Below are 21,223 nucleotides of genomic sequence, written 5' to 3'. Positions count from 1 at the left end.
CAGCCAGGATAGGGAAGCAGGACAGTTTGGGTGATTTTTGTATCTAATTCTAGTAATTTTTTAAAAAAATTACGTTCTCCAAAAGCGTTTATTTCACACAGACACATACACACACTCTCACTCACTATACAACAATCCAAGTGATGTGCAACCAAGGATGCCAACCATGATGTGGTTAGGAGCTACTTTTGTTTTCACACGAAACCTCCAGATTGCTGCCATTGGGTGCCCTCATTAGAGCTCACAGGGGAGTATGTGACAAAAGAAAGTGTCTACAAGCAAGAAGGTGTGCTGGTCATTTCTCATCACTGCCTCAACTTCCCCAAGCTGCCACTCCTCTTTCTTGAACATACTGGTAGAGAAAAGAGGATTATGATAAGAAGTTCAATTCACCATGTAAGAAAGCATACTTGGCTATTCTAAATAACTTTTGAGTCAGGGAGGAAATCAAAACTGCAATTACAGAACATTAAAAATTAATGACATGGGAATACTACATGTAAAAATATGAGAAGCATCCTAAATCATTCTCAGAGAAAAATGAATAGCCTGGCATGCTTTTGAAATTAAATAACAGAGAATGAAAATAGCTAAATATTTAATCCAAGAAGCTAGGAAAATGAAAACAAACAATGTAGGCAGAGAGAATGAATGGATTTTTCAATGAATTAGAAACTTTATATGGTAGACTGAATTACTAAATTCAAAAGCTGGTATATTGAAAAGATCAGTGAATAAACAAGTATCTGCTTAGTTAAGTAAAGAGAGAAAATGTAACATTTGAAATAAGAAAGGAGGTTATGGAAAAAGATATTTTAGTATTATAAAAATTTCTATATAAAGCTTTGTGCTAATCTTAGAATTTTTGAAGAAATAGATAATTTTTCCCTACTAAAATGGAAATTAAAAGAAATGATTCAATGTGGAACATAAGGAATAGCACAGAGGACCACAGGGGAAGGGAGGGAAAACTGAAGAGGAAGAAATCAGAGGGAGACAAACCATGAGAGACTATGGGCCCCGGGAAATAAACTGAGGGTTTCAGAGGGGAGGGGAGTGGGGGGATGGGGTAACCGGGTGATGGGTAATAAGGAGGGCACGTGCTGTGATGAGCACTGGGTGTTATACGCAACTAATGAATCATTAAACACCACATCAAAAACTAAGGATGTATTATACGGTGGTTAAATGAACATAATAAAAAATAAGTGATTCAAGAATATGTAGAAAATTTGAAAAAATTAATAATCAAGAAGTAAGTGGGAAAAAAGTTACTAAAAACAACCCCCCAAAATGACAGGCCCTGATGTTTTAATAGTGAATTTTAACAAGTCGACTATTAGCAGATAATGCCCTCTAAACTCTTACAGAGGAGGCAACGGGAAGCTGCTGGATTTATTTCTAGAAACTAGCTAATTCTAAAAGCAAAATCTGTCAAAGGTAGCCCAGAAAAGCTTATCAATATATCTTATAATATAGCTATAAAAATCCTGAATATGTTTGAAAATATAATACAGAGGAAATTACAGATTAACATGGAACCGAGTACAATTTGTTGCAAGAATACAAAGAAAGGAAAGGAGATAAAATAATAATTAGTATCTGAAACTATAAATGAGTAAACAAATAACAAATAAGAAGAAAAACACAGATCTTTACCAAAGGATGCGAAAAAGATTTGAATAAACGGAGAGACACATGTTCTTTGATGAGAAAACTCAACATTGCAAATACACAAAATTGCTCTCTAAAAGTAACACAATTCCAACCGTCTCCCCACTGGGAGTTTTAGGGGAATGGGAATCTGAGAAAATAATTCTAAAGTACAACTGGATGAAAAAACTAATTAAGAATATTCAGTTAAAAAGAGGGCAGGGGACATATTTTTCTCTACTAGAGGGTAGAACATATTATAACACTGTAGTGATTAAAAAGTATGGTGATTGAGCTCAAATAAGCAAATCAGTGGAATAAAAATAGAAGACTAGAAAGTGATTAAAGCATTTTGTTTGATCTCACATCAACATTTGGCAAAAACTAAGTGGATAAAAAAAATAAAAAATAATTACATATCTCTTAAACACCACAGATCAAAATAAATTTCAGTTAGAGCAACTATTAAAATAACAATATAAAGGTTCTAAGAAGAAAGTGGAATATTACCATGTACTAAGAATGGGGATGACTTTCTAGAAAAGACACCAGAAGTAGAAAATGGATAATTGATGATAGCTCTGACTACCAAAAAACGGAATATTTTTATAAATACCATAAATAAAATTAAAAGCAAATGATACATTTTGGAAAACATTTATAACATACATGACAAAAAGGGCTTTGTGTTCTTTTTCAACTATGAATGACTGATAAGCATAAAATGCTCAACTTTGCTAATAATTGAAAATGCAATTGAAAATATAAATAATTAAAAAATGTTTCTACTCATCAAATTGACACAGGTCACTTAAGGCTTTAGTTCCTAGGATTAGTAAGAACGTGGTGAGTAGTCACCCCTGTATACTGCTTAGGGGAAGTGTAAATTGGCTGGTTCTTTTCTGAAGGGCAACATGCCAGCAAGTATCCTAACTCTTAGTACAGACATAGTCTGGGGCTCAGAAATTCTATTTTTAGGAATTTATCCTAAGAAAATAATATATGTATGTGTGCAAATATTTAGCCACACTGATATTTATATTAGCAATTTTTTAAATAGTAAAAATTTAAAGTAGCTTAAATGTCTAACAACAGACTTAAGTAATATAAATTCTAAATAATAGGTTATTAAATAGTAATTAAGAATTGTATTAGAGAATTTCCAATGACATGAAAGTTGCCCATAATATTTTATTATATAAAAAACAAGTTTCTAATCAGTAGGTTTTATGTTTAAATATATATAATGTATTTGGAAATATATGCACCAAAGAATTATGAGAGATTATGTCTAGGTCCTCCTATTTTCCTGTTTTTCAACAATGAGTATGTGCTGCTTCTGGAAAGAATATTATAAGAAAATAATATTATAATTGTAAGAAAATAAGAGAATATTATGTTTGTTTTTTATAAAAAGAACAGGCTATCCCTTACCTAACACCATATAAAAAATTAACCCAAAATGGGTTAAGGCCTGAATGTAAGAGCTAAAACTATAAAACTCTTAGAAGAAAACGGAGGACAAAAGCTTCATGACATTGGATTTGGCAATGGATATTTTCATGGACACAATGCCAAAAACACAAGCAACAAAAGGAAAAATAGGCAAACTGGACTTCATAAAAATGAAAAACTCTTGTGCATTAAAAGACACTATCAACAGAGTAAAAAGTATCCCACAGAATGGAACAAAGTATTTATAAATTTTTGCAAAATCTGATAAAGGACTAACATCCCAAATATATGAAGCACTCCTTAAATTCAACAACAAAAACAAACCACCCAAATCAAAGATGGCAAAATGGACCTAAGAGCCGCAGATAGAACATTCCATCCAACAGCAGCAGATACACATTCTTCTCAAGTGCACATGTACATTCTCCAGAATAGATCATATGCTAGACCACAAAAAATTTTTTAACAAATTTAAGAAGACTGAAATCATATCAAGTGTCTTTTACAAACACAGTGGTATTAAAATAGAAATCAGTTAAAAGGAGGAAAATTGGAAAAATCATAAATATATAGAAACTGAGAAACACACTCCTGAACAGCCAATAGGTCAAAGAAGAAATAAAAAAATAAAAAGTATCTTTAGACAAATAAAAATGAAAATACAGCATAACAGAACTTATGAGATGCAGCAAAGCAGTTCTAAGAGGAAAGTTTATAGTGATAAATGGCTATATTACCAAAAAAGCAGAGTCTCAAAATATCTAATTTTACATCTCAAGGAACTAGAAAAGAAAGAACAAACTAAGCCCAAAGTTAGCAGAAGGAAGGAAAGAATAAAGATTAGAGCAGAAATAAATGGAGACAATAGAAAAGATCAACAAAATTAAGATCTGGCTTTTGAAAAATATAAACAAAATTGACAAAACTTTAGTTGGACTAACCAAGAAACAAAAGGGAAAACTCAAATAAATAAAATTAAAAAGGAAAAAGGAAACATTGTAACTCATACCAAATAAATACATAAGGTCATAAGAGATTACTTAAAAATATTATGCCAACAAATTGGGTAATGTAGAAAAAGTGAATAAATTCGTAGAAACATACAACCTACTGAGACTGAATCATGAAGAAATAGAATTTCTGAAGGGACCAATAATGAGTGAAGAGATGAAAGCGGTAAGCAACAACCTCCAACAAAGACAGGACCAGATGGCTTCATAAATAAATTCTACCAAACATTTAAAGGATTAATGCTAAACTTTCCCAAAGTCTCCTAAAAAATTGAAGAGGAGGAAACGTTTCCAAACTCATTTTATGAGACCAGCAATAACCTCATACCAAAGCCAGATAAGGCCACTACAAGAAAAGAAAATTACAGGCCAATATCTCTGAAGAACATAGATGCAAAAATTCTCACGAAATACTAGCAAACCAAATTCAGCAATATATTAAAAGGATAATACACAATAATCATCAAGTGGGATTTATCCCTGAGATGCAAGGATGGTTCAACATCTGCAAATCAATCAATTTGATGCACCACATTAAAGAATGAAGGACAGAAATCATATGATCATCTCAATAGATACAGAAAAAACATTTAACAAAATTCAACATTCTTTCATGGTAAAAAATTCTCAACAGACTGGGGTTAGAGGGAAACTACCTCAACATAATGAAGGCCATATATGACAATCCCATAAGTAACATTATACTCAATGATTAAAAGCTGAAAGATTTTCCTCTAAGATTAGGAAGAATGCAAGAGTGCCCACTCTTACTACTTCTATTCAACATAGTACTGGAAGTCCTAGCCAGAGAAATTACACAAGAAAGAGGAAAAAAAAAACAGACATCCAAATTGGAAAGTAAGAAGTTAAATTGTCTCTGTTGCAGATGACATGATCTTATATATAGAAAGCCCTAAAGACTCTACAAAATAAACCTGTTAGAGCTAATAAACAAATTCAATAAAGTTGCAGGATATGAAATTAACATAAAAAATCAATCCCATTTATAGTAGTGTGAAAAAGAATCAAATACTTAGAAATAAATTTAACCAAGGAGATAAAATATCTGTACACTAAAAACGATAAGATATTGATGGAAGAAGACACAAATAAATGGAAAGATGTCCTGTGTTCATGGATTGGAAGAATTAATATTGTTAAAATGGCCATACTACCCCAAATCATCTACATATTCAATGCAATCCCTATCAAAATTCAAACGGCATTTTTCACAGAAATAGAAAAAACTATCCAAATAGAAAAAATTTATATGGAACCACAAAAGAGCTCAAATAGCCAAAGCAATCTTGAGAAAGAAGAACAAATCTAGAGGCATCACACTTCCTGATTTCAAACTGTTTTACAAAGATATTGTAATCAAAACTGTATGGTTCTGGGATACAAATAGACACATAGACCAACGAAACAGAATAGAGAGCCCAGAAATAAACCCATGTGTGTGCAGTTGAATAATCTTTGACAAAAGTGTCAAAAATACGCAATGGGGAAAGGAGAGGCTCTTCAATAAATGGTGCTGGGAAAACTGGACAGCCACATGCAAAAAAAAAAACGAAACTGGAGCACCATCTTACACCAAGCACAAAAATTAACACAAAACAGATTAGTGACTTGATCGTAAAACCTGAAACCATAAAACTCCTAGAAGAAAACATAAGTGGTAAGCTCCTTGACATTGGTCTTGTCTATAATTTTTTTGGATTTAACACCAAAAGCAAAGGCAACAAAAGCAAAAATAAACAAGTGGGACTACATCAAACTAAAAAACTTCTGCACAGCAAATAAACAATCAACAAAATGAAAAGGCACTGTATGGAATGGGAGAAAATATTTATAAACCATATATCTGATAAAGGATTAATATCCAAATTATATAAAGAACTCTTACAACTCAATAACTAAACCCAAATAACCTGATTAAAAAATGGGCAAAGGACTTGAATAGATATTTTTCCAAAGAAGACATACAAATAACTAATAGGCATATGAAAAGGTGTTCAGCATCACTAACCATCAGAGAAATGCAAAGCAAAACCACAGTGGGATATCACTACGTACCTGTTAGGGTGGCTCTTATCAAAAAGACATGAAATGATAAATGTTGGTTTGGGTGTGGAGAAAAGAAAACCCTTGTACATGGTTGGTGGGAAGGTAAATTGGTCCAGCCACTGTGGAAAAGAGTATGGAGGCTCCTCAAAAATTAAAAATAGAACGCCTATATGATTCCTGAATCCCACTCCTTGGTAAATCCAAAGGAAATGAAATCAGTATTGCAAAGAGATATCTGTACTCCCATCTTCACTGCAACATTATTCCCAATAGGCAAGATTAGGAAACAATCTGAGAGTCAATTAATCAATGAATGGATAAAGAAGTGTGATACACACACACACACACACACACACACACACACACACACACTGGAATATTATTTAGCCATAAAAAGAAGGGAATCTGTGACCACATGGATGAACCTGACAGATATTATGCTAAGCAAAATAAGCCAGAAACAGAAAGACAGATGCTATATGATTTCACTTACATATAGAATTGAAAAAAGTCAAATTCATAGAAGCAGAGAGTAGAATGGTGATTGCCAGGAACTACTGGGTGGGAAATATGGGGAAATATTGCTCAAAGAGTACAAACTTCAGTTATAAGATGAATAAGTTCTAGGGATCTAATGTACAGCATGATGACTTAATTAATAATATTGTTTTGTATAGTTGAAGTAGGCTAAGAGAGTAGATCTTAAGAGGTCTCACCACACCCTCCACCCCTCACCAATGGTAACTGTGCGAGGTGATAGATATGTTAATTAGCTTGATTGTGGTACCCAGTATATGTATATGTATCTCATGGCATCATATTGTACACCTTAAATATATACAATTTTTATTCGTCAATTAGACCAAATTAAAACCAGAAATATATATCTTCAAAAAAAATAAACAGGTAAAATTATTTTTTAAGATGGTGCAAAGGACTTGGATAGACATTTCTTGAAAAAAGATGTACAAATGGCTAATAAGCACATGAAAATGTGCTCAACATCACTAATCATTAGAGAGATGCAAATCAAAACCACAATGAAATACCACCTCACACCCATTAGGAGGGCAACTATTTAAAAAAAAACCCAGGAAGTAGCAAATGTTGGCAAGTACGTGGAGAAATTGGAATGCTTGGGCACTGTTAGTGGAAATGTCAAATAGTGCAGCCACTACGGAAAATAGTATGTTAATTCCTCAAAAAATTAAAAATAGAATTACCATGTTACCTGACAATTCCACTTCTGAGTATATACCCAGAAGACTAAAAAGCAAAACTCAAAGAGATACTTGCACACCCATGGCCAGAGCAGCACTATTCACAATAGCTAAAATGTAGAAGCAACCCAAGTGGTATATACATACAATGAAATATTATTCAACCTTAGAAAGGAAGGAACTGATGACATTTGCTTCAACATGGATGAACCTTGAGGACATTATGCAAAGTGAAATAAGTCAATCACAAGAAGACAAAAGAGTCAGGTGCCTAGAGTGGTCGAATTCATAGAGACACAAAGTAGAATAGTGGTTGCCGGGGTGGGGAGGGGAGAGAGAGCCATGGGAGTTTTTGTTGAATGGATATAGAGTTTCCGTTTTGCAAGATGAAAAGAGTTTTGGAGATGGATATTGATGGTGGTTGCCCAAGAACACAAGTGTCCTTCATGTCACTGCCCTGTATACTTAAAAATGGTTAAGATGCTAAATTTTATGTGTATTTGACCACAATTTAAAAATTGGGGGAAAGAAGACAAAGGATCCTGTTGGACTGGTAAGCACCAGGAGTTCTCTTCTGAGTCCAAGCCCCAATTCTTCACTTCCCAGCTAGGTGGTCGCAGACATGCTGCCCCTCGACCAGGGTTATAAATCAAACAGAGTAAGGTGAACTCACCATACTGCTTACGACTATTATGTACATAGAAACTCTTCACAAACTGTGTCAGCACCAGGTAAATGTGAGGGGATATACTTTTCTGTGTCTCTAATAAGTGAATTAATTAGATCAATTGTATAAACTGCTTAGGAGTCTGCCTGGCACATAATAAACACTCACTAAGGGTCAGCTATTCTTATTTTATAATCCTTCCTGATATAGGACATAATGAAGCACATACACCTCTAGCACCAATGAGTTCTCTGTGTCTAACCCATAGGAAATATGACTCTCAAAGGGCTTACCCCAGTCCTGCTCAATGATAATTGATTCAGGGTCTCTGTGAAGTCTATCCTATTACAGTGCACTCAACAGCTCCCCAAGGGCCTGAAAGAGTTAATTAGCTTCCCTAACAGCTTTCACACACTGGCCACAATTCAGCTAATTTAATAAGAGAGTATAATGACCCCAGATTATTTATACTTTCAATTGTTTAAATCAATTGAATGATGAAGTGTGGTACTTAACAAGCATAAGGAAATGTTATCTGACTGTAATTTGTAAAGCTAAGAGATATGTTAAACTAAAAAACTAAAATTTATACAAAAACATAAGTGTTCATTTTGTGGTATACAAGTATTAATCAAAATACCTAACAGAGATCTCGTGTTACATGGGATATAGGAAGGCCAGCGACTCTTCTAGTCCTCTGCCCACCAGGTATCCCGTATCTTGCTCAGATTTGTTTTCTCTAAGGTTTTACAGCAATTTAGATAATTTAAAGGCAAACCCTGAAGGGAGGAGTAAGAGATGGAAAGATGGGGAGAGAATGGGAAAGAGTGCTAGAGAGAATTAATTTCTAAAAGCACCTGTGAGTCCATACTGACGGTAAATATATCACACACACACGGAGGCGGGGAGAGATCTTCCTTATAGTAGTAGAGTAACAGGAACGAATAAATAGAGAAGAAATGATAGAGTTAGAACATCATATTTTGCAACCATCATCATCATAATTCAGGCCAGAATCTTCAATGGATGCTAAACTAGTGAGTGAATGTTTCAGGAGGAACAGAATATTTATATAGTATCAAAGCATCGCCTATAAGATAAACCTCAAAGTAGAGAACAGTCATTTTACAGGGGAGAAACCTGGCAGACACTACCCTAACCAAATGGTCAAAGTTGACATACCTAATAATATAATAATCGTCTTGAAGAGGTATGGCTGAGAAAGACAAGGATCACCTCCCTGGAATTCCTGCCTAAAATGCATTGCCTGAATCTAACCATGAGGAAATATGAGACAAACGCAAATTAAGAAATCTTCTACAAAATAAATACACTCTTCAAAAATATCAGTCATGAAAGACGAAGGATGAGGAAATGTTCCAGATGAAAGGAAGCTAAAGAGACATGACACTGAGTGTAATGTGTGATCCTGGACTGGGAAAAAAAAAATAGCTCTAAAGAATATTATTGGGACAATTGATGAAATTTGAATAAGTTATATCGATTAAATAATAGTCCTGTGTCACTGTCAGATCTGATTTTGATTACTGTACTGTGATTATGTAAGTGAATATCCTTGTTCTTAGGAAACGCACATTGAAGTCTTAAGGGGCATGATGTCTGCAAGGAATTCTCAAAAGGTTCAGAAAAAACTGTAATATACATATAATTTGTATTTATAATATAATATTCATTACATTCAAGAGATATTAAATAATGTATATGGAGAGAAAGAGAACTCTAAAGATGTATATCAAAACTCAAAATGGATTAAAGACCTAAATGCGAGACCTGAAACCATAAAAATCCTAGAAGAGAACACAGGCAGTAATTCTCTGACATTGGTCATAGCACCATTTTTCTAGATATTTCTCCTAAGACAAAGAAACAAAAGCAAAATAAACTATTGGGACTATATCAAAAAAAAAAAGCTTTTGCACAGCAAAGGAAACCATCAACAAAACAAAAAGACAACCTACTGAATGGGAGAAGATATTTGCAAATGACATATCTGATAAGGGGTTGGTACCCAAAATATATAAAGATACAATTCAATACCAAAAAAAAATCAAATAATCCAATTAAAAATGGACAGAGGATCTGAATAGACGTTTTTTCAAAGAAGACATCCAGATGGCCAACAGACACATGAAAAGATGCTCAACATCACTATCATCACGGAAATGCAAGTCAAAACCACAATGAGATATCACCTTACACCAGTTAGAATGGCTAAAATCAAAATGATAAAGAGAACAAGTGTTGGTGAGGATATGGAGAAAAAGGAACCCTCATTCACTATTGGTGGGAATGCAAACTGGTGCAGCCATTGTGAAAATCAGTATGGAGGTTCCTCAAAAAATTAAAAAGAGAAATACCATATGATCCAATAATTCCACTACTAGGTGTTTACCCAATGAAAATGAAAACCCTAATTTGAAAAGATACATGCACCCCTGTATTTATTGTGGCATTATTTACAGTAGCCAAGATATGGAAGCAGCCTAAGTGTCCATCAATTGACGAATGGATAAGGAAACGTAGTATATTTCACAAAAACACAAAGTGAACAAAAAAAAAAGGTTGGATGTGTTAATGTCTAAGAACCTTTCCAACGCTGAGGGTTTCTGAATTGAAATCCATTCACAGCTCTCAGCGTGGTGTAAGCCCAGGGCTTTGCCCCTCCCCCACTCACAGGTCCCTAACCTCTCCCCTGCCCTTCCTGCCAGGAGAACCCCTCCTGCTCTCTCCCCCTTGTTTCCTTCCAGTTGTATAACTGTAAGATAATATAATGTATAATATCTATAATGTATAATGTACGAAAACTGCAGAGTTCTTGTGAGTTCTTCAGAGAAAGACTCTACATAATTTTAGTCAAAGGAATAAGGAACTCCCAAGAGAAATTAAGCTTCTGCTATTTTATCCCTTCTTCTTTTCATATAATTCACATTTCCTGTCTAGCAGGTCTTCCATCTCACAGTTAAATATGCCTTAAGCACCCTCCTTAAAACAACAAAACCAAAAACCATCCTGAATTCAACCCCCCTCCAGCTTCCATCCTCCCTGCTTCTCTTCAGGGCTCTACATTTAGAGACGCTCTCCCTCCCCTCTGCTCCTGCCCACCCTTCACCCGCTGCAAACTGCCTTCTGCCTTCACCCCTCTATTGAAGCTACTCTTACCAACTCACCAGCCACCTGCTGATAAATAAAGCTGATGGGCAGTTGTTGACGCTCATTCCATCTACTGGTAGCATTTGATGCCGTTAACCACTTCTAGAAAGATTCTCACAGCCCTCATGCCCCAGTTCCTGAGCCTCCTCCAACGACTCAGGCTGCTCTTTCTCAAGTCTCCACTGCAGGCTTCTCTAACTCTGCCTGTTCCTGAAATGCGGGAGCTCCTTAGAGTTCTTTCGTAGGCCCACTCTACTTGGCTTCCTGTGTGTAACTTTAGAGCTTCGGGCTCATATTTCCCCATGCCTATCTGACACCCCCACTTGGATGTCTCATACATTCTTCAAACTCAACATCTTCAAATCTGAACTTCTCACTTTGGCCAGGGTTCCTTATCTCAGAGAACAGCAAGCCTGGCATTCATCCTTGACTCTTCTCTCAACCTGCACATCAATCAGTCAATAATTCCTAGTAATTCCAGCATTCAACTACATCAGGCCGGCCCACCATTCAGCATCTACTAATATTACTACCACAACCACCAACTTCCAGCCTCCAACCTATACTTCACTCTGCATTTAAAATGATTTTTCTAATGCCAAAATACGATGTCGCTTTGCTGCTCAAAACCTTTCAGGGGCATCTCATGTCTTCAAACCTAAAGTCCAAACAGCTTAACATGGCTCATAATGTCCTTCATGACAAGGTCATTCTGACCACTTACCCCCAGAACTTCTTTTCAGTTCTTTGGGCAAGCCAACGTCCCTCACATCCATGGCTTAGAATGTGCCATGGTTTCTTGGAACATTCTTTCCTTTTCATCTGGCTAATTCCCATCGTCCTCCCTCTGGATGTAGAATTAAATGTGTATCAATAGCAACCTGTACTCCCCCTCTCACAGCACATACCTTTCTCAAGTGTTATCATTTGTTTCAAAGTCTGCCTCTGCATACTGGACTAAGTTTTGTAGCATCTGTGACTCTATCCACCTTGTTCACCACTGTGTTCCCAACCAAGGCCACTGCCTACAGTCAAAAGAAGCCGCTCAGAGGGCTCCCACTTGCATTATATGGGAACTCTGTATTCTTCCAAATTATCATTCCCAGAAGTTTTCTCCCCTCCCCTGTCTGAACCTTTGGGAAACATGTTTTTGCTTAGTGGCCCAATCCAATTCTGAAGTATCACTCAGTTTCTTTCACAAATAGTTATTTTTCTCTAGATATTAACTCACACTTTTCTATCCTTAGATATCATCAATGCATCATTAACTTGGATTCCACTGATTCAAAATTTGCAAATATTAGACCCAATGATACTTAAATAAAAATCCATTAATCCCATTACTGCGAAGATTCAACTTTTTGCTTCTAAGGAAAAAGAACTCTTACACTAGAACTTATGAAATCGAAGATTCATTTAACACATTATCCTCTTTTTAATTAATAATTAATTTTTACAAAAATAGAAACACTCTTTTTAGTTATGATACTTCACATTCAAATGTAAGCCCATGGTGAAGTGAGGTTTTCCATTGCCTTATTTTATTTATTAGAGTAATAATAAAGTTAATATGCTTTTTGATTTTCAACTTTGAAAGAAGCTTTTCCAAATACATGAAGATTTATTATATATTTCTCTTTCTTTGTTTTAACTGAGAATCATGTTTCACTTTGAATGGGTTATCAAACTGAGCCCCTGTGATTACTAATTAAGAGACAGTATCTTGTAGTATTTTCTTCCATATGTGGCATTGGACTAGGAGACTATTCTTCTTCACTAGGACATTTCCCTTCATTGTGAGCTTCCTACTAAGTCAACTGTCTGTAGAACAAGATAAAACCTATTACCCCAGCCACTGACAGACTAATGGGCAGAGTCAGAAAGAGTTACTAAGAAATGAATGTTTTTGAGAGCAGGTCCAGGTTCATGTTTTGTAAAACCTGGATGAACTTTGCCAAGAACACTAGGAGAAACGAGAAGGCAGGTATGCACTTTGTCAGCCTCAAGTGATTTTCTGACCCAAACATCTGACTTTCACAAGGACGTGATTAATAAAAACAAAATGGCTGCCAAGCATGTTTTAACTGATTCTGACTAGAATGGTGGATACAGATGACTGTCCAAAGTCTGCTCCTTGGCCCCCCAACCCAGACACTTCAATTTCTCGTAATCCATTAGGCCAGGCTCTCCGTCTTAAAACCATTCTATAGAGATGATGTGAATTATCAATATAGAATTAAAGACTACATGTAGCTACCAACACAGCTTTAATTTTCCCCCCAACATGCTCTCATACAATACTGCTAGGAGAATAAATCGGTGAAAACTTTTGAAAGGCAATATGGCCTGATGTATCACTTTCCTTAAGAATATTCATATAACTTAAGTTAGCAATTATATTAAGAAATAATCCTAAATGGAGAAACCTGGGCACATAAGAATGTTCAATGAAGGATAGAAGGATTATTTATAATAGCAACACCAGAAACAGGGAAATGAACAGGAGGGGGTAATATTTTGTGTTTGCTTTCTACTACTACATATCATTTTTAGTATTTTATATTTGTTAACACATTTAATCTTTGTAATAACCCTATGAAGCAGGGCCCTTACTTTTTCCTTTTTTCAGATAAGAAAATTGAGGTGCAGAGAGGGATATGCCCAAGCTAGTGCTGGAGCTGAGACGGGGGGAGGGGGTCAAAGAGTCCAGCTCCAGAAACCACCCTTCAAAGTACTATCGTGTGGGGTGCCTGAGTGGCTCAGTTGGTTAAACATCTCCTTTTGGCTCAGATCATGATCCCAGGGTCCTGCGATCGAGCCCCACATCAGGCTCCCTGCTCAGCAAGGGAGTCTGCTTCTCCCCCTCCCCCTGCTTATGCTCGCTCTCTCACTCACTCTCTCTCTTCCAAATAAAATAAATAAAATCTTGGGACGCCTGGGTGGCTCAGTCGGTTAAGTGTCTGCCTTTGGCTCAGGTCATGATCCCAGGGTCCTGGGATCGAGTCCCGCATCGGGCTCCCTGCTCCGTGGGGAGCCTGCTTCTCCTTCTGCCTCTGCCTCTCTCTCTCTCTGTCTCTCATGAATAAATAAATAATATCTTTAAAAAAATAAATAAATAAAATAAATAAATAAAATCTTTAAAAAATCAAAAACAAAGTACTATCATGCTTTCTCGTATGTTATGTAGTTAAGAGTGTTTGCAATAATGTGGGAAAATACTTACCATGTCTAGTTAGAAAAAGAAACATGACCATAAATATGAAAATTAAAACAGGAAAAGAAAAAAACTCAAACCTCTATGCTTAGAAAAAGAGATTCGAGATTTAGACACCAGTATGGTATTAGTGATGATCTTTCGGTGGTGGAATGACAATTTTTCCCTGTTATTTTGTATTTTTTAAAGTAAGCATGTATTGCTTTTCAGATGGTAAAAACGATCACTTACTCCTCTTTAAAGTTCTCATGTGCTTCTTGCCCCCAGGTCTGAGAACTGTGAAGGTCCATTTATACACAGATATTAGTTTTTTTTTAAGATTTTTTAATTTTTGAGTAATTCTCTACACCCACTGTGGGGCTCGAACTCACAACCTCGAGATCAAGAGTCGCACGCTCCATCGACTGAGCCAGCCAGGTGCCCCTAACACATGGATATTTTTTGATAAATACAGTACAGTTCTGTAAATGCATTTTCCTTACGATTTTGTTAATAACATTTTCTTTTCTCTAGCTTGCTTTGTTCTAGGAATATAGTATGTAATATACATAAAACATACAAAATATGTGTTAATTGACTGGTTATGTTATTGGTAAGGCTTCTGGTCAACAGTAGCTCTTAGTAGTTTAGGTTTGGAGGAGTCAAAGGTTATATGTGAATTTTCAACTGCAAGGGGTGGGGAGGTCAGTGCCCTTGACCCCCATGTTTTCAACTGTACTTCCTTCCTCCTTGCTTCACTTCATACTTCATTGCAATTTTTTTTTTCCTCCTGGTCCTTATTTCTCCCATCTTTTATTTCTTATCTATTTTTCTTTCTTTCTTCTTCCTCCTGTATTGTTCTCTCCTCCCTTCCCCATCCCACAAGGCTCATGAGCAGAAGAAGGAAAAGCCCCACCTAGCCCTACGTGCCTGGTAGTCCCTTCCCTCTGTCTCCTCCCAATGGGTGTATGTGGGGCGGGGGGAGTTGCCGGGGAAAGTGAGGTATTTTCTGAAAAAAAAAAAAAGGTTATTTTTAACATTGTGTTTTAGTGTTTCTAATGGCTTCTAAAATTGTTGACATAAAATTCTTTGACCTCAAAATTTGAGGTGATGTGGCTAGTCACTGATTCGAGACCCCATTGGTTTCCCAGCATTCTCTGCTTTCTGCTCCTTTCTCTGCTGTTGGTGAACAACAGACATCTTTTGGCATCTGTTCCCTGGCAACCTCTTCTGTGCTCCCTGTTCCTGTGACTTTTTTGCTTTTCCTTCTTGCCTTTCCTTCTTCCAGGCCTGCACTCCCTTGGGAGCATGATCCTGCCCTCAGACAGTCAGCAGTCCTCAGGCCAGCCTTCGGCTCCCAGGAATGCCTGGCTGGCTGGTTGGGTAGGCTCATCCCAAGGGCACTTGCATCGTTACAACCTGATTTTCACAGGAGTAGAAGCAGCAATATTGATGCCTCGAGGTACCCTCTGTTCTCCCAGGTCATCCCTCACCCACTGGGCTTCAAGGTCAAGAACACCTGCTAACCAGGCTAGATTAGAAGACGGAGTAGGTCAGCTAACAGGGTCTGTCTAGACTGTCCTTCCCCGAATTCTAGGCTCCTTATAAGATGTGGCTACAGATTAAGAACAATGTTAAAGTCATCTAAACCTTTATTCCCTGTTAGCAATTTTTGTAGACTGGTAGTCTTAAAAATAAAAGCAGTTCCTTCTTCAAAATATGCCTGCCTTGCTCCAGTCCTTCTAATTTCCCACCCATCCTATTGCTAGAGCCTCACGCCCAGCCTCACTGACCCAGGTCTCTCCTCGCCTTGCTTCCTGAAGGATGGTTTCTCTCATGCCCTTCTCGGATAAAAATGCTTTCAGGTGACCTTGATTGCTGATGCATCATGCTCAAGTGCTAAGTTTAGTGTCCTCCCCCCACAACAAGGAAAAAGAAAATGTCACTTTTTCTTTCTGATTGTAAAAGTAGCATGTGTTCCTTGTAAACAACCAGATCAGGTCAGGCAAGATGTAAAGGCGTGGACAAGAAAGCGGCAATCCCTTGTGATTTTCCCTCCCAGAGAGAGATGCGTCATTAATCAGTGTGTTTTGTTGAGCTTTCAAAATCCCACATGGCCCACCAGGTTTGCCATGACCGTTCCTCCTTGATACCCCTGGTCAGGTCCCTTTCCTCTCTGGAGCTCCACATGCTCACTCCTACTTCTGGGGCTTTGCTTGTGGTGTTCCGTCCTCTGTAATGGCCCCCCATTTCCCCTCCATCCATTCAGTTCATCCTTCACTGTGAAGATCTTTGAGAGCACAAGTCTTGCTTGCTGCGTGGAGCCTTCCAAGCCTTACCAATATACAGAACAGGTACTCTGTGCCACACGATTCAACCCTGTAACTGTCTCCTTCTGGTGTTATCCTATCTCCCTTAGATCATAGACTGTCAGGGAACTGGGATGATGATGCCCTATGCTTTTCTGGAGCCTCACGATATGGTGGGCAAACATGAAGTCTGTCTAATAAATACATATGAAAAAAATGGTTAATTGAGTAGCTCCCTTTTAATTTAGTGAAATTTCTTACTCAATTCTTTAGAGACTAAATTTAATTTCTTATCGGTTCCAGACCTATAGGCTAGTGAAAATTTACATGGATATGCTGGAAATGCTTTTTAATCCTACACCTATTCCCAGAGTACCTATGAGGTTTAGGTCCCTTTAAGGCAGGGATCTTCCCTAAGAGAGCTCTTTGGTTCCAGCACAAAGTGGACAAATTGCTGGGGGCATTATTTACTTCCTGCTCACTAAACTGTCCCCCCTTCTGTAATCAGTCCATCAAGCTCACACAATCCATGGCGCCTAGAACGATGACACCTCCATAAATCAATACTCAAACTGCTGGTTTGTGCTTAAGTGCCCAGGTGATGAATGCCCTTCTGCACCTTCTTGGTGCAGAATATTTTGATTGATTTAACAAAGGTGCCAATTCAGTCAAGGGCCATGGAAGGCTCCATGGCATTGAGGAACAATGTCCCAGGACTCCAAGCAAGAGCCCACGTGAAAAAGAAACAGTGAACAGCAAGCTGGGATGGAGGTGGTTTTGCCCCCCACCCCACAGTCAATGCCTGCGTTTGGACTGAAAGATACATGTGTGGAAGTTGCAAACTGCCAACCAATGAAGGGTTGCAGATGCACACTCACCTCTCATCACATTTAATCAGAATCACACTGTCTGTTCCAATCCCCAAAGCTGCAGCTCCCTTCTTGAGAGAAAAATGACTCTGTAAAAAAAAAAAAAAAAAGCATATTTGTAATTAGTTGTACATAAATTCAAGATCTATTCCCTCAGCTGGTTTTTTTCCTCCTTTAATTTCTAATCTCCCTCAACAGCATGGATTGCTGAGAGAATATGGCACAAAAACAAGCCAACTGCCTCCAGGAACTATGACTGTATGGCTTCCAGGCTTATATTTTCCTACCAAGAGATGACACTCAGTCTCTGTCAAGTTTAATGAAATTGTGTGCACTCAAGTAGAAGAAGAAGTTGGCCTTCAGTCCAGCACTCTTCATCCCAGACTTGTTGGGGAGCTAGTTCTCTAGTTCTCGTGCAGGCGACAGCTCAGCCTGAGGCAGGACCAGGGAGAAAGGGTCAGTCGCTGGCTTGGGCAGGACGGTGTGCAGAGAAAAGCCACACTGACAAGCCACCGTCAGATCTTTGTTTGTGCTTTTGGTTATTGATCCCGGGTAGGATTCTGAATCTCAATGGCTGTAATCACGGGGCAATTTGGAGAGCTGAGAGAGGCTAACGTAAGCCCAGCTGTATGGCATCTGCCCAGCAGCCTCTTACTATTAACTACAGATCATTAAGCTGTCCAAAAGGAGGGCTGCTTCCTCAATTTACATCTCCAAAGGATTGCTGACTGGAATTTTAAGTTAGCGTTCCAGAGTGTACTCTCCCTGAATGCCCACTTTTGACTCATCTGAATTCTTAAACATGCAGCACAGGAACTGTTAACACATGTATTTTTAGGGCGTGTGTCTGATAAGCAAGAAGAAATCACATTTATAACAGTGGCAAATAATGTGAACCAATACATAAGGCACCGACTGGAGGAGTTTAAAAGGCCCAGTGGAGCCGAGATGTAATGAGAAGGGGCCATTAGCCTCCTTTTACAACCTCAGAAAGACAAAGTAGACCATCGTTACCAAGATACCTGGAAACTAGGAGAGAAAGCTTAACTGGGTTTGTAAAGATGCATGACGCCCCCAAACAAAACAAAAAAGTGTTCTCTCTTGCATGGTTAGCAGATCCCTGGGTGGCCCCCAGAAGAAGCCGCTCAGAGGAAAACAGCAGTCTGTTACTGCAGGGAGGGCACAGAACAGAGGAGCCAGCTGTCCACTGAACAAGCAAAGCTACTCAAATTAGGCCCCTCAGTGAATGAGCTCGAAAGCACTGTTAAAATCAAACACACGGAGACCAGACTTGAAAATTTCCTGAGCCAGACAAAAACCAGTTTAGTCATACAAGCAAAGCTTAATTTAGCTTATTTTGCATGACAAAATGGGCTGACGACCTGGGTCACATCTAGCTTATGCCTCTGAAAATCATAACTGAAACTTAAATTCTTCCCCCAAATTGATAGGATGTAACCACTAACCAATTCTCTATCATTGAAGAAAATTCTAATATTGTTACCAAACACTGTGAAGAATAAACAGTCCCTGCCTCTGTGATCTCTAAGCTGCTTTATAACAATATCCTCTGAGTCTCATCCCACATTTTGGTTTGAGTACTCCCAGTTTGCAAACTGTCTTTTTTTTGGTGTGTGCAAAATAAACCTTCACAATTATTACTTCAGTGATTCCTTGGTTTTACTTCTGTTTCTGTTTTTGTTTTCCTAAACCTTTGAGAGTATTAAACTGCCACATGGTAAATTGGGGTGAAGTAAGAGATCTGGTGCACCTGGTCAATGAGAGGAAGTAGTCTTGTCTGGTCTTTAATGAGAAAGAATAGGGATGCTCAAATGAGGAGCAATTACCTAGGATAATTGATCACTGTAGCAAATGCCACACACTTAAAGAAGAACACAGGCCTAAAAAGAAAGCTTCGAGATGGGGAACAAAGGTGATATGAGGCATGAAAAAAGAAGATTAGGGACCGAACACTGAGCCTGTTTACATTTTCAGGAAAAGGAGCAGGGAAATCACTAGATGTTATCCACAAATAGCAAGGGACCATGGTAAGCAAGGAGCCTGAGAGCAAAAAAAAAGACTACCTAATGAGGAAGAAACAGTGAAAATAGCTTCAATAGCACATTTCCGTGCTGGTGAGACAGCACATGGGGAATCATTTTTAATCCTTGGCACCACGTTTGATGGAACTACTTGTTGATGAACCACAGCAGGCTGGAAGGTGAGGAGCCCGGAAACCAGGCGTCTGGAGAGAGCTCAGAGGATGCTTGTTCATGAGCAGAGGGCAACAGGGACATGTGGTGTCAAGGTGAGAGAAAAAGGATCGATTGCTTCAGAAGGTAAATCTATGAACAAAAATTGAAGGCTACAGTGATTCAGATGTGTCCCCAAATCATCAAGGCTCTTGTAATGATCAGTCATTCATCAATAGAATGGCTGGGGGATGGGGGGCGCCTGGTGGCTCAGTCAGTTAAACCTCTACCTTAGGCTCAGGTCGTGATCTCAAGATCCTGAGATCAAGCCCCTCACCTGCTTAGTAGGGAGCCTGCTTCTCCCTCTCCCACTCCCCCTGCTTGTGCTCTCTCTCTCTGTCAAATAAATAAATAAATAAAATCTTTTAAAAAAATGGCTGGGGAATGAGTTAATGAATATATCCCCTGTATCTCCTCCACCCTGATTTTGGAAAAATAATAGACTTGATAGAATCCAGTCCTTATTTAGAACTAAATCGTATTTCTATTTCGGTAATAGATGTTAAAACCCATCTGATTTTTATTTTTTACTAAACAAAAAGTTCGAGGTTGATGGAAGATTAATTTCTCGATCTTTTTAAAAACATCATAAGTAATCTAGATACAGTCTACATGATTCAGCTGACATTTGAAATATGTGTAAGTAACCATGGGGTTTTATAGTTATACAATAATTGTAATTAAAAAATAAGCAGGCTTTCTGGGCTTGGGTAGGATGAGATTATCCAGAGTAAGAATGCGTGAGAATGAGAGCCCATAGGCTGAGGCAAGGGCATGAACTCCGTCATTCCATCCAGCCCTATGACTAGGGTGCGCATCAGCTCCTTCCTTCTGTAATGGGGACAATAAATCTTTCTTGTCTTTAGGGATGGTGGGAGAATAAGAGGAGTGGTGGAAAGCTCTGAGACAAACCACTTCAGTTCTTGACATGCTGCTTTCTCTTCCTGTACTGCAATTTAGATAAGCAGTTTGGAAAGCCGCATTAACTATTTCCAGCCATTGTTGGTCACATCCAGATATTTAACTGAGACTCAGGTTCAACTGCCTAGTGGACCACAGGGCTTCAGGGAAAGCCTCTGCTAAGCTGGGGACACAAAAATTATTAAACAGCCCTCAGTCCCCGGCTACCTCCCCTACCTCGTCTCCTGCCTCCCCTCCTCTTGCTCTCTCTACCTGATGGTACTGGACTCCCCGGTCTTCTGTGAGCTTGCTAAATTCGTTCTTGCCTCTCAGTCTTTGTATTTGCTATTCCATTTCTTGGAAAATCCTTCCCTCGGATATTTATATGGCTCCCTCCCTCATTTGATGTAGGTCTCTGTTATATATCACCTCCACAGAGACCTTTTATGACTATCTT

At 38.1% G+C, this 21,223-nt stretch overlaps 1 protein-coding gene across 1 annotated transcript in view; it reads right to left on the bottom strand.

Moving 5' to 3' along the window:
* Nucleotides 1-21,223, bottom strand: part of GAD2 (glutamate decarboxylase 2) — a 77,016-nt gene that overhangs the window by 35,950 nt on the left and 19,843 nt on the right. Inside the window, exon 8 of the mRNA XM_032396680.1 lies at nt 17,624-17,703. Coding sequence (XP_032252571.1) covers nt 17,624-17,703 — 80 coding nt within the window. The remainder of the gene's footprint in view (nt 1-17,623; nt 17,704-21,223) is intronic.

This window comes from Phoca vitulina, unplaced genomic scaffold, assembly GCF_004348235.1.
Source record: "Phoca vitulina isolate PV1807 unplaced genomic scaffold, GSC_HSeal_1.0 scaffold93, whole genome shotgun sequence".
NCBI classification, from domain to species: domain Eukaryota; kingdom Metazoa; phylum Chordata; class Mammalia; order Carnivora; family Phocidae; genus Phoca; species Phoca vitulina.
Note: the sequence above shows the minus strand (reverse complement) of the source record. Positions and strands in the feature narration are given on the sequence as shown.